Here is a 12,798-nt window from a genome sequence, read left to right as displayed (position 1 = left end):
AGAGCCGCAGAGGGATTAGCTCTTGGGCTAACATGCGCAGCAGCCAGATAGCACTATGCTCTCTTGCTAGATAGTAGGGCCGGCATTTCAGCAATAAAATCTCTACTTCTGGCGAACAGTGCTTATAAACAGTCCGTACATCTCCACACCAGAGTTATTGATAAAAACACACACATACCGTCTCCTCGATGTACAGAATGGGTTTGTAGCTGAATCGCTGAATCTGGGACTCTGTCAGAAAGCCAAGTCTCGGTGAGAATTAGAGCACAGCATTCTCTGATTTCCCATTGTGCTGTAATCCTAGCCCTTAACTCGTCCAGTTTGTTTTCCAGAGACTGTAAGTTAGCTAGGAAGAGGCTGGGTAATGGCGGTCGGGTAGCGCAAGCTTTTAGCCTAGCATGGAGTCCTCCTCGCTTGCTCTGTTTGCATCTCCATCTCCAGATCGCTGTCCTGGGGTCAGCCTGCTCACTCATGCCTGGTGCTTTGGAGGCTTCCCGGGGGGTGTGGCTTTCCTCGCCATTGTTGTTATTGTCGCCGGAGCGAACAATGAGTTGTAGCTCTGGTGGTATGAAACCAGTAAATTCCCAATGGCTTTGTGAGTTGGCGATATCCAGCAATGCCTGTCTGTTGTATGTAAGCTGTGCATGACATTTGTGCACTGCAGAAAAAGCAAAAAACACACAAAAAAGAAGAAAACAAAGAAAAAAAATGGAATTCAAGAGTGGAACGCGTAAACACGTTCGCCTCGGTGGGCACCATGAACAATGATACTGCAGGAATCAAGTGTGGATTGGAGTTTCAGAGGGATGAGTGAAGATGAGCTGAATTTCATGTGGTAAAAGACCATTCTGGTGAAGAAGAATGGTACTGTAAAGAGAGATTACTATTAAAATAACTGAGGTTGTGAATGTATGTAGAGATGGCAAAGGGCAGTTACTGATAGTGAAGCAGAAGTAAATACATTTATTGAGGATTTGGGCTCAATGATGATTGTATCAGTTACACTTACTTAATTTGGGCAAGTCAGTTGGTCAGGGTGGATTGAGTTCATCTGCTGATAGATTTATTTAGAAGACAGATCAGCAGTTGAAATGGAGAACATGACAACAGATAATGTTTCCCAGGGGAAGCATGTAAAATATATACAAGAGAGGACTGAGCTTTGAACCTTGAAGGGCAACTTGGGAAAGAGGAGGAGGTGCAAGAGGAGCAGCTGTTGATGCTGAGAACTGTTGTCTTCTGTGAGATATGACCTCTGTGGTGTTTTAGTGTACAAAGTGCACACATACATAAACACACATTCTAAACACCTGTCCCTATAGGCCACAGACATCATTGCATTATCCATCCATCTTTGTCCGCTTTATCTGAGACCGGGTAGCGGGGGCAGTAGTCTGAGCAGAGCCTTCCAGACTTCCCTCTCCCCACACACCTCCTCTAGCTCCTCAGGAGGGACCCCAAGGTATTTCCAGGCCAGCTGGGAGACATAGTCTCTCCAACATGTCCTGGGTCTGCCCCGAGGCCTGAAGGGATATGCCCAGAGTACCTCCCCAGGGAGGCATCTTAAACAGGTGCCCGAGCCACCTCAACTGGTTCCGCTCAATGTGGAGAAACAGCGGCTCTACGCCGAGCTCCTCACAGGTGACTGAGCTCCACACCCTATCCCTGAGGGTGCACCCGGCCACTCTCCGGAGGAAACTCATTTCTGCCACTTGTATCTGTGATCTCATTCTTTCGGTCATGATCCAAAGTTCATGGCCATAGGTGAGGGTAGGAACATAGATTGACCGGTAAATTGAGAGCTTTGCCTTACAACTCAGATCCTTCTTCACCACAATGGACTGGTACAGAGACCGTATTACTGCAGACACCACACCGATCCATCTATCAACCTGCTGCTTCATTTTCCCCTTACTCGTGAACAAGACCCCAAGATACTTAAACTCCTCCACTTGAGGGAGCAACTCACCCCCAACCCAGAGAGGGCAATCCACCTTTTTTCCGATTGAGAACCACGGCCTCGGATTTGGAGGTGCTAATTCTCATCCCCACCGCTTCACACTCCTCTGCAAACCCCTCCAGTGCACGCTGTAGGTCTTGAACTGATAAAGCCAACAGAACCACATCATCCACAAAAAAGCAGGGATGAGATTCTGTTGCCACCAAAACAGACACCCTCCGTTTCCTGGCTGCCCCTAGAAATTTTGTCCATAAAAATAATGAAAAGAATTGGTGACAAAGGGCAGCCTTGGCAGAGTCCAACATCTGACTTACTGCCAGCACTGTTCCTCCTGAATCCAAGGTGCGACTATCAGCCTGATTCTTCTCTCCAGTACCCTGGCATAGACTTTCCCGGGGAGGCTAAGAAGTGTGATCCCCTATAGTTGGAACACACTCTCCAGTCCCCCTTCTTAAAAATGAGGACCACCACCCCGGTCAGAGTCACCACCCCCAAACCCCATGCAATGCTGCAGAGGCGTGTCAGACAAGACAGCCCCACAACATCCATAGACTTGAGAAACTTGGTGCGGACCTCAACCCCCGGAGCCTTGCCACCGAGGAGTTCCTTAACTACTAACTTTGCAACTTCAGCCACGGTAATGGACAAGTCCCCTCCCAAGTCCCCAGCCCTGGCTTCCTTTATGGAAGGCGTGTCATATGGATTGAGGAGATATTCAAAGTATTCCTTCCACCGGCCGATGGCATCCTCAGTTGAGGTCAGCAACACACCACCTTAGTGATGGCTTTCTGACACCGACGCCTCGATACATGATTCGAGCTCGGAGAGGGATCTTTTGCGAACCACTGCCTTGAGGCTTGTGTCGTTGCTGAAAAGACACGTGACTGATGACGTCTGATGCAAAAATGGCTGGCCTGAGTGACTCCCTTGACCAGTTCAGACCATAGATATGGTGTCACGACGCGAGATCTCGCTGCACATGTCAGCAGGTGTGTAGCCGTAGGGATACTATAAAACCACCCAAGATGATGCACAACATGTGGGTTTGTTGGCGTAGTAGGTGTGTGCATAGTTGCTGTCAGTATGATCATTGCTGCTGGTGTGTGATCACCATGGAGCCAGCTAGGAAGAGACCCTGGTCTCCAATGTGGGAACACTTTCAGCTGATCGGTCCAAAGACAGTGGAGAAACTTTTGTTCTTGAATAAAAATGATTGATTCTCCATCCCTTGTATTTATTCACACCCTGTCCTAGTTACATATGCACATATTACCATCCAAGCACATCCTCTGTTTCCCCAAGCATGCCTTCAACCACCTACTACACTACATAGGTTCATAGACTGGACCAACTGACCGATCAATCTTTACAAACGTTTTCACATCATTCACACAAAGCCTAGTTATACCCATCACATAATTCAGACATTGTCCTGCTGCATACTATTTTGCCACCAGATGGCACTAAACCAAACCTTTGAATGAATGAACCAATACTCGATACAAAACTCGTGAGGTGCTCCACTACAGGTTTCATGGTGTCAATTGGACATCACTACACCACCTCCACTGTAAACAGTGTTGGCAGAACAGTGCTTTCCCCTCCTGAGCCACCAGACAGTTCTCTAGAATCTCTTTGAAGCCACTGACATCAGTTTTCAAAATGTATTATTTGGGATATGATATGATATGCCATTCTCACTCTCAGATCATCTATCAGCTCTGTGACTCTGTAGGTTTCCACAAATATTAGGCTACAGGCAGGTAAAATACAGCCACATGCAAACAGAGTCATTTGACTTTAAGAATAAAAATATAAAATATAAAAATTTAAAACCATGAATGACAAAATGATATGATTGATAGATAATAATAAGGTCTCACTGAGTGAATGTGTTGATCAGATCAATAACTTTTAACTCTGGATCATCTCCCTTTTCCCCATGTCACTGTCATCTGAGAGAAGTATCAAGAGTTCAGGTTTAATTACTATCAATTATTATTAACATTGATGTTTGTGCAGTTACAAGTTGGTAAATAGAACCATGTGAAGAGTTTTTCATAGTAAAATCAATGGAGAGAAGTATTAGTAACATTTTTTGTCATTCAGTTTTATGAACCTTCTCATTCAATATGATCTGCAAATGAACAATGTCATGTGCTCCCTCCATGGTGGAACAACTTACCAAAATCTGTTTGGTCAACAGAATCCCTTTAAGTCTTTAAATATCAATCAGAGCCAGGTTTATAAATTAAACTGACAGCTAGTAAAATCGGTTCTGGTAGCAGCTCTAGCTGCAGTCTATTGCTGACATTTTTACATCATCACTCTACATGTAATAATCAATCAACCATGACCATCTCATGGGCAGCTGACAAGCACTGATTAACTGCAGAATCTAGACAGGAGCTGCAGTGACTACCACAAAATTCAGCATTAGCAAGGTATCCTGCCAGCAGCCTGGAGACAGTAACAGGGGTGGGTAATGTTGTACAGTATACTCATGCAGTGCAATATGTACCACCATCAGCAGCAGATGACATAGCATCTCAGCATCAGTAGTAGAAAGGACAACACATTTTGCCAGTTCAGCCTCTGGAGAAACACCAAATAGGGACCACAAATGATACAGTCTACACACACTGTCAGTCACCATGGCATCTCACTAGAGGCCAAGACATGTAGCACAGACGTTTGCAGCTACTACAGCCAGCAGCAGCAGCAGTTATCATGACATCTAGCCAGGCAACAAGGCAGATACATCAAAGATTAACATTTATTGTGACATCTCAAGACAGTGCATCAAGTTGTCTCTAGTTCCACTGCTACAGCAGTGATTTTTCTACTAAATCCATCATTACTGCAACTCACTCCACCCTGACCAACTAGTTCACCAAGATTAAAATGTGAGAAGGAGGGAATCAAACTCAAATTCAACTAAAATTTATTATAATTCTTACAGGGCCATGAGGATACAAGGAGAGGAAATGAGGAGCATAGTTGATGAGAGGGAGGTGAGGAGTGTGTGAAAGGAAATCATGTACGAAAGGAATGAAGTAGGTGGGGGGTGGGAATAAGCTGGGTCATCATACTCGCTGTAACTTTACACTGAAGGGTCAAACTGATGACTCGCAACAGCTGCTGCTGCCATGGCAACGCAAGGGTGGGGCCAACCTTGGCAACACCGAAGACACCAGAGACAAGAGAGGGTGTATGTGAGGTTACATGTCTTAATTTGGTTGTATGGACACTTTTCATACCATCATTGTGAGGACATTTCTACACTATGAGGGCATTTCTATATTGTGAAGACATTTCATAAGCATAAAATTTATGGCCAAGTACTGTATTATCAAACAAACAAGGAATTTGACTACAGCCCAATGGCCCCCGACATGGACAACAATATAAAAACAGAATAAAACCAAAGCCACAAGTAAAAAAAACTATGACAAAAATGTACACACATACATACAGTACTGTATATAAAATATACAGTACTGTGGGTGGCTGTGGCTTACGAGGTAGGGCAGTCGTCTTCTAACCAGCAAGTTGGTGGTTCGACTCCCGGTCTCCCCGCATGCCTAAGTGTCCCTGAGCAAGACACTGAACCCCAAATTGCTCCCGGTGGTTCGACTGGCGCCAGTGTGCGGCAGCCTCTCGTCATCGGTGTGTGAATGTGTGTGTGAATGGGTGAATGGTGTATAATCTCCTGTAAAGCGCTTTGGCCAGTGTAACACACTGTGAGAAAGCGCTATATAAAATACAGTCCATTTACCATTTACCATATCTACTGTAGCTAATGTACATGTGTACATTGTTGCACAGTGGTGTGTACAGCATCCTGCCATACCCTTAAACCTTGACTAACTATTCATAAATGTAATGGCCCGGGGGAAGAAACTGTCCCTGCGCCTGTTGTCTTGGTGCACAGTGACTTGTAGCGCCATCCAGAGGGGAGGAGTTCAAACAGATTGTGTCAGGAGTGTGAGGGGTCTGCAGAAATCCTCTCCGCCCTCCTGACCCATGAGGTGTACAGGTCTTCCATGGAGGGCAGGCTGGGGCCCATGGTTCTTCCTGCAGTCCTGACTGTCCACTGGAGTCTGTACTTGTCCTGTTTGGTCACTGAGCCAAACCAGACAGTGATGGAGGTGCAGAGAACAGACTGGATGATTCCTCTGTAGAACCGTATCAGCAGCTCCTGGGGCAGATTGAATTTCCTGATTTGGATCAGGAAGTACATCCTCTGCTGTGCCTTCATGGTGATGGCGCTGATGTTGGACATCCACTTCATGTCCTGAGAGATTGCGGAGCCCAGGAACTTGTAGGACTCCATGACTGAAACAGTGCTGCTGAGTATGGTGACCGAAGACAGGGTGGGGGAGCTCCTCCTAAAATCCATTGTCACTTCCTTTGTTTTCAATGTTTGCAGCTCCTGGTTGTTACGACTACACCACAGGACCAGCTGTTCAACCTCTCGTTTGTAGGCTGTCTCATCACTGTCTTGGATGAGGCCGATGACCATTGTGGTGTTGCAGGATGTAATGCATGTTAACAACATTTGCAACTTCATATGCAACAGATAAAGGCGTCTCCCAAACAGCCAGCCAACTTTCTCTGATGAACACAAAGGTGGCATATTCATGAACTGATCCTGCCATCTGTTATGGTTTGCGGTCTTGCTTCCTGTTGGTGCATTTATTTTGGTTAGTTTCCTGTCCTGTGTCACCTCACCTGCCGCAGCTTTACTCCGGTCTACAATCACCACTCATTGTGTTCACCTGTTCCTCATTATCCCTTGATTGCCTGTGTATTTATACTCCTTCCTTCCCCCTCAGTCTCTTGTGAGTTCATCTGGTCTCTGTGCCCCACTTGTTCCCATCTGCTGTTCTCCCTCCTTGATCTCCACACCCAGTTGGTTCTTTTGCCTTCACTTTCTGTTTCTAGACATTTGGTATGTTTAACGTTCTGCTGCCTCGGTTGTTGATTCCGTACATTTGTTGTTGAGAGTTTGTTATCCGAGTTTAGTTTTTTGGCTCCCTGACCATTCTATAAATCTTTAGTTTTGTTCTGTGAGGTAGAGCACCCAGTATTTTTGTTTCTTTTTAAATAAAGACTGATAAACTACTGTATTAGATCCAGAGTTTGTCTGCACTTTGGGCCCTTCCTTTGCTTTAAACATAACACCATCACAGTCAATTGCTCAAATTAATCCTATGATTCCATCAGTAGATGAAGTGATTCAGAGAGGGCAGATGTATTGAACAGATGATGTTTGGCAGTAAAATACATTTAAGTTAAGATTTTGGATCAGAGGAAAAAAAAAAGGTGTAACCTGGGCATCATCGTTGCAGCAACCATGGACAGCACTGAGCCTCTAAAACCCAATTCTAACCCATCAACCTCAAAATGAGGTTCAGACACTGATCCTTTCCATGTCACATGGTAGTGATTTGTCAGGTTGTTCACTGTGTCAGAGTGTAGCAGACAGGTGCAGGACTGTGAGGACAGAAGAGGGAGTTCACTCTAATATGCAATCTGGATTTTTTTTTTACTGACCTGCTGGACACATTGCTACATTGCTCGTCCAGTCAACATGTCAAAGTGTCCTTGAGCAAGACACTGAACCCCCAGTTGCTCCCGGTGATGACACCGGTGTGTGAATGTGAGTGTTTGGGAGTGCGAATGGGTGAATGGCCAAATAGTGTGAAAGCACTTTGAGTGTGCTGTAAAGCATAGAAAGGTGCTATACAAATATAAGACCATTTACAGTCAATAAATACAAAGCAGGTGTTGTAGGTGTTGTGCAATGCAACAAGTGCTGCAGCTAATTCGGCTCATCTGATTGGCTTTTTTCATGAGCAGAGGTTTTATTATTAAATATTTTGCTATTTCATTCTTTAATGCTCTTGTCGTTAGTTTCATAAGATTCTCCTGCAGTGCATATCAGTGTATAATTTTTTTCTACATGTGCTTGTTTTATCTTCATGACATCAACAATAAAGGCATCCCACACACACATAGGAAGTGACTGCTGGGTGAAGGTGGAGTTTGGGTGGTGCTGCATGATGCCAAAATGGCACTTCTGCTGCCCCCTGTTGGCTCAGAGGTGTTGAAATGCCTTACGCCGGCCTCGCTACAAGAAATCCAACAACGACATGAAGCCGAAGAAAAGAAGCAAAAAAAGAAGCAGAAGAACACTGAGGTACAATGTATTTTAACCTGCTATCAGATGTTTGTAACAAATCAATATACTGACAACTAGATAGACAGCTCTCAGAGTGCAAACTGCCAAGGCAGCTCAGTTTCCCTGTAATGACATTTTACATGAAAGCAATTTTCCCATGAAAGTGTGAGCCATAGATATGAACCCTTGACCATGAAAACCTTCCCCTAGCATTTGGAATCACACTGATATCATTATTAGCTTCACCAGGCAGCTCAGGAAAGCTGGTCTGAACTGCTTGCTGTCATAAAAGAGCAGAGAACATAATCAGAGACCCACTCCACCCAGCTCACACTCTGCTCAGACACAAAAACTGCACCCACAACCTCAGGCACAGCAGGGTGGACAGTATAATCACACACAGAACTATACAATTACACCATGTGCAATATCTGAAACTCCCCATTTTACCTGCTATCTTATTACTGTATCCACAGTTTTATCAACTACTTTGTTTTCTTGGGTGATCTTATATTTGTGTGGATCCTGTAAAGCATCCACACTATGCTCTTCTGTTTTTTATTTATTATTGTGTGGGTGCTGTAAAGCATCCACACTATGCTCTCCTGTTTTTATTTATTATTATTATTATTATAATACGATCTTCCACCCTTTATTTTGACACTTTATAAGTCCAGCATACTTTCAGCTATACAGGCCTTTGAGGTCTTTATCATTTCAACTCTTCAGGAACATCCCTGCTTGTACTCAACTTTTTTATATTTATACTTTTTAATTGATTCGGCTTTATTGTTTGCAATACAAGTCAATGGGAGCTCAAAGTGGTGAGTCAATGACACAGTCTTGGAGTGCCATCTAGTGGTTCATAAAATGCAGCGCAATTGGGACATGCCCCTACATAACTCCTCTCTCTGTCTCTCTTCTCCCCTCCCCCTCTCCCTCTCTCTGTCTGAACCCCCCGCCCACCAACACACAAACGTTCACACCTACTTGTTTTTTTCTGGGGTCCAATTGGACTATTTTCACATCTTAAGTTCAGCATACTTTCAGCTAGAAAAGCCATTCAGGTATCAAAATGTTCAGCTCTTCAAGGCAATTCCTTCTTTATTGCATCTCATCCTCCAGATTATTTAACAAAGAACTTCAGCTTCAATTTCTTCTCATCTTTCAGCTGTTTCAGCAATTGATTGCAGGCATTTTCAGGATGATCTTTCAGCTTTTATTAGCATCCACACACATTTTCGACAGGAAATGCATTTCTCTAGTTAGACCTGGTGTTCGTTCTTTTGGCTTTAAACTCTTTGCTTGACTCCAGGAGAGCCCTGCACAAGAATTCCTATATGCCTAGATTGTCTGTTTATGCATAAACTTAAATCTAGTATTAGCTAGAAAGTTTTTAACCCTTGTGTGGTGTTCATGTTTTAGTTACACTGGTGGTGTAACCATCTTTTGGCTTTGTAACTCAATATAATCAAAGAATTTTATTTTAAAACAATGTAATAATCAACTTTAATAATCAACAGATATTTACATTTGCCCTTTTCCTTTGCTAGATTACATTTATTAAAATTGTGTTATGCTAAATTTTTGTTACACTGCCAGTGTTCGTGTGTGTCAGTTTGACCCAAAGAATTTTTGGCTATGTAATTAAACACAAACAATTTTATGTTAAGAAAAGAGATATTTCACTAATGATGGTTTTCAGGATCTAGCTCAGTTACTGAAGACACCTCAAATTTGTTGACGCCTATTGAGTCAACAAGTCTGTAACTTCATTTGTTGTCTTGCAGTAGCCAGTTTTCTGTGAGCCCTATAAATTCGAACAATATGGATTAGTGTGGATGTTGTTATGCAGTCTGTTTGTTTTTTTGTCCAAGCTTTGTTCATGCTATTTATGGAGTTAGAAGCAAAATATTGAAATTGGCCCTATCTCAGTGTTGAATTTTTTTTTTTTTTAAATCCTGGATTTTGATGATCGAGTTCTGCGCCAAAATGTAACGGCCATACCCTGCTTCTCCAGTAAATTTCATCCAAATCCATTCATCAATCCAACAAATGGTGGTAAAAACATACCTCCTTGGTGGAGGTAATCAGTGCACTGAGCAGAATTACTAATGGTCTAACCTCAAAACCTTGTTAGTGAATGGCTGTGACTGACTGGCTCAGTGTTTGACTGGCACTGTCTGACAGATAGTGGAGGATGATATTCCTAAACCAGACAGTGACTTGGAAGCTGGGAAGCCCCTCCCATTCATCTATGGAGACCCACCCCCTGAGCTTCTCAACACTCCATTGGAGGAACTGGATCCCTTCTACCAATTACAGAAGGTCTCTCTTTTTTTAATATTCTCGTTCTGTGGTTTGAAGATTGATCAATAATTTAGTATCAACATTTCACTTACTTTGAGTTTAAACTTTAGGATTGATGGACAAATCTGGTGTTTTATTGTTTGTTTCAGTTAAGGTTTGAATCTGTTTTTGTTTAACCTGTCTCTCTCTCATCTATCTGTCTCTCTGCAGACCTTCATTGTGCTCAGTAAAGGAAACATCATCTACAGGTTTAATGCTGAGCCAGCCTGTTACCTGCTGAGTCCGTTTAGTTGTCTGCGGATCTTCGCCATCAGGGTCCTCATCCACTCATATCCTTTATTTCACACTGCATCGTTTTACTGGCCTCCATCTACTCATTGGCTAAGTGATTTCAGTGCCACACCACTTTCATGGCGCCGACTAGGGCTGCCTCGGTCGTGTGCTCCCATGTGCTTTTGTTCTTTTTTTTTGTTTTGTTTTGTTTTTTTGTCAGTATTCTTCAACCCTGCCTTGATTACTTTTACTAGGGATGAGCTTCTGCACATCCAACAGCTGAGTCTGGACATTTTTTCTCCAGTTTTCACTTATAGAGGAAGCTGTTTGGACATTTTAGCTGGAGGAGCAGCAGCTGTTTTCAGGAATAGGAGGGCTGGTGCCCTGGTAAAGCTACAATGGCGGGCATAACAAATGTCATTCCTGGCCACACATCTAACAAATCTCTGTTCCCTAGCTAACAAAATAGATAAACTGCTGCTTGTCAATTGGGAATGAATTATTTGGAATAAAGAGAGGAGGAGGCATCTGTTTCTATATTAATGGAGGTTGGTGTAGGGATGTCACAGGGAGAGAATTTGTAATATGGATGCAGTGGCATTATTCATTAACTGTAAACCATTTTATTCTACTAGAGAACTTTCCTAGTTTATCTTGGTTGGTATTTATATTTCAACAAAGGCAGCATCAGAAGTGCATTGCAGCTCCTAACCAAACTAGCCCAATCTCATCTTGGAACTGCAAACCAGTAACTGCTTCCCACAGGACCACCTCTCTTCCCCTCAGCCCCCTACCTCTGAGGGTCTGTGAAAAAGATGTGTAGCTTTTTTGAAAAACAAAAAATCTGAAAGGCACCAGGCCCAGATGATGTAGACCCCTCCTGCCTGAAAGTTTGCACTGACCAGTTGGTTCCCATTTTTACAGAGATCTTCAGTAGATCAATGGAATTTTGTGTGGTTCCCTCATATTTTAAACAGTCCACTGTCATCCCTGATCCCAAGATCCCAAGGAACTGAATGACTACAGACCTGTGGGCTTTGACATCTGTAGTCATGAAGTGTTTTGAGACACTGGTGTTGGCCCACCTGAAGGCCATCAGACCCCCAGCTGGACCCCCTGTAGTTTGCCTAAAGAGCAAATAGGTCAGTGGATGATGCTGTCAATATGGCGCTGGACTTGAAGTGGATGACCAACATCAGCGCAGTCACCAAGAAGGCACAGCAGAGGATGTACTTCCTGCTCCAGCATAGGAAATTCAACCTGCCCCAGGAGCTGCTGATACAGTTCTACAGAGGAATCATTGAGCCTGTTTTCTGTACCTCCATCACTGTCTGGTTTGGCTCAGCAACCAAACAGGACAAGTACAGATTCCAGTGGACAGTCAGGACTGCAGGAAGAACCATGGGTGCCAGCCTGCCCTCCATGGAGGACCTGTACACCTCATGGGTCAGGAGGGCGGAGAGGATTTCTGCAGACCCCTCACATCCCTGACACAATCTGTTTGAACCCCTCCCCTCTGGATCGTGCTACAGGTCACTGTGCACCAAGACAACCAGACCCAGGGACAGTTTCTTCCCCCGGGCCATTACATTTATGAACAGTTAGTCAAGGTTTAAGGGTATGGCAGGATGCTGTACACACCACTGTGCAACAATGTACACATGTACATTAGCTACAGTAGCTCTTAACTTGTATATATGAATGTGTTCATTTTTGCCTTTTTTTAAAAAAAAATTCAAGTTCAAAGTGTTTATTTGTCATATGCACAGTTAGGAAACGTGCTTCCCTGTACAATGAAATTCTTACTTTGCCGTCCACATGAATGCCGCAAAATACAAGTGAAATATAAAGTAGATAAATAAGTAACACAAAATCTAAGGCACTTTAAGCAGCAATTGCAGCAATATAATAAAAAAAATATATAAGAATATAACGGAATGTATGCTGTATGGGAGCAGCACGTGCAGCAGTCAACAGTCAATGTGCAAACTGAGAATGTAAACAGTACAACACGTATTTCCTGGTAATAAACTCCTCAGCTGTTTAGAAGTCTGATGGCAGAGGGAAA

General features: G+C 43.6%; 1 protein-coding gene across 1 annotated transcript in view; it reads left to right on the top strand.

Moving 5' to 3' along the window:
* The first annotated feature begins 6,835 nt into the window (after positions 1-6,835).
* Positions 6,836-12,798, top strand: part of scn4ab (sodium channel, voltage-gated, type IV, alpha, b) — a 28,055-nt gene continuing 22,092 nt past the window's right edge. The window contains 4 exon segments of the mRNA XM_020621675.1: positions 6,836-6,914; positions 7,966-8,165; positions 10,338-10,475; positions 10,668-10,786. Of these exon segments, the coding sequence (XP_020477331.1) occupies positions 8,037-8,165; positions 10,338-10,475; positions 10,668-10,786 (386 nt within the window). The 5' untranslated portion in view covers positions 6,836-6,914; positions 7,966-8,036.

Source organism: Monopterus albus, unplaced genomic scaffold (assembly GCF_001952655.1).
Source record: "Monopterus albus unplaced genomic scaffold, M_albus_1.0 scaffold265.1, whole genome shotgun sequence".
Taxonomy (NCBI): Eukaryota; Metazoa; Chordata; class Actinopteri; order Synbranchiformes; family Synbranchidae; genus Monopterus; species Monopterus albus.
The sequence above is the reverse complement of the archived record's forward strand: the minus strand, read 5'-3'. Positions and strand labels throughout refer to the sequence as shown.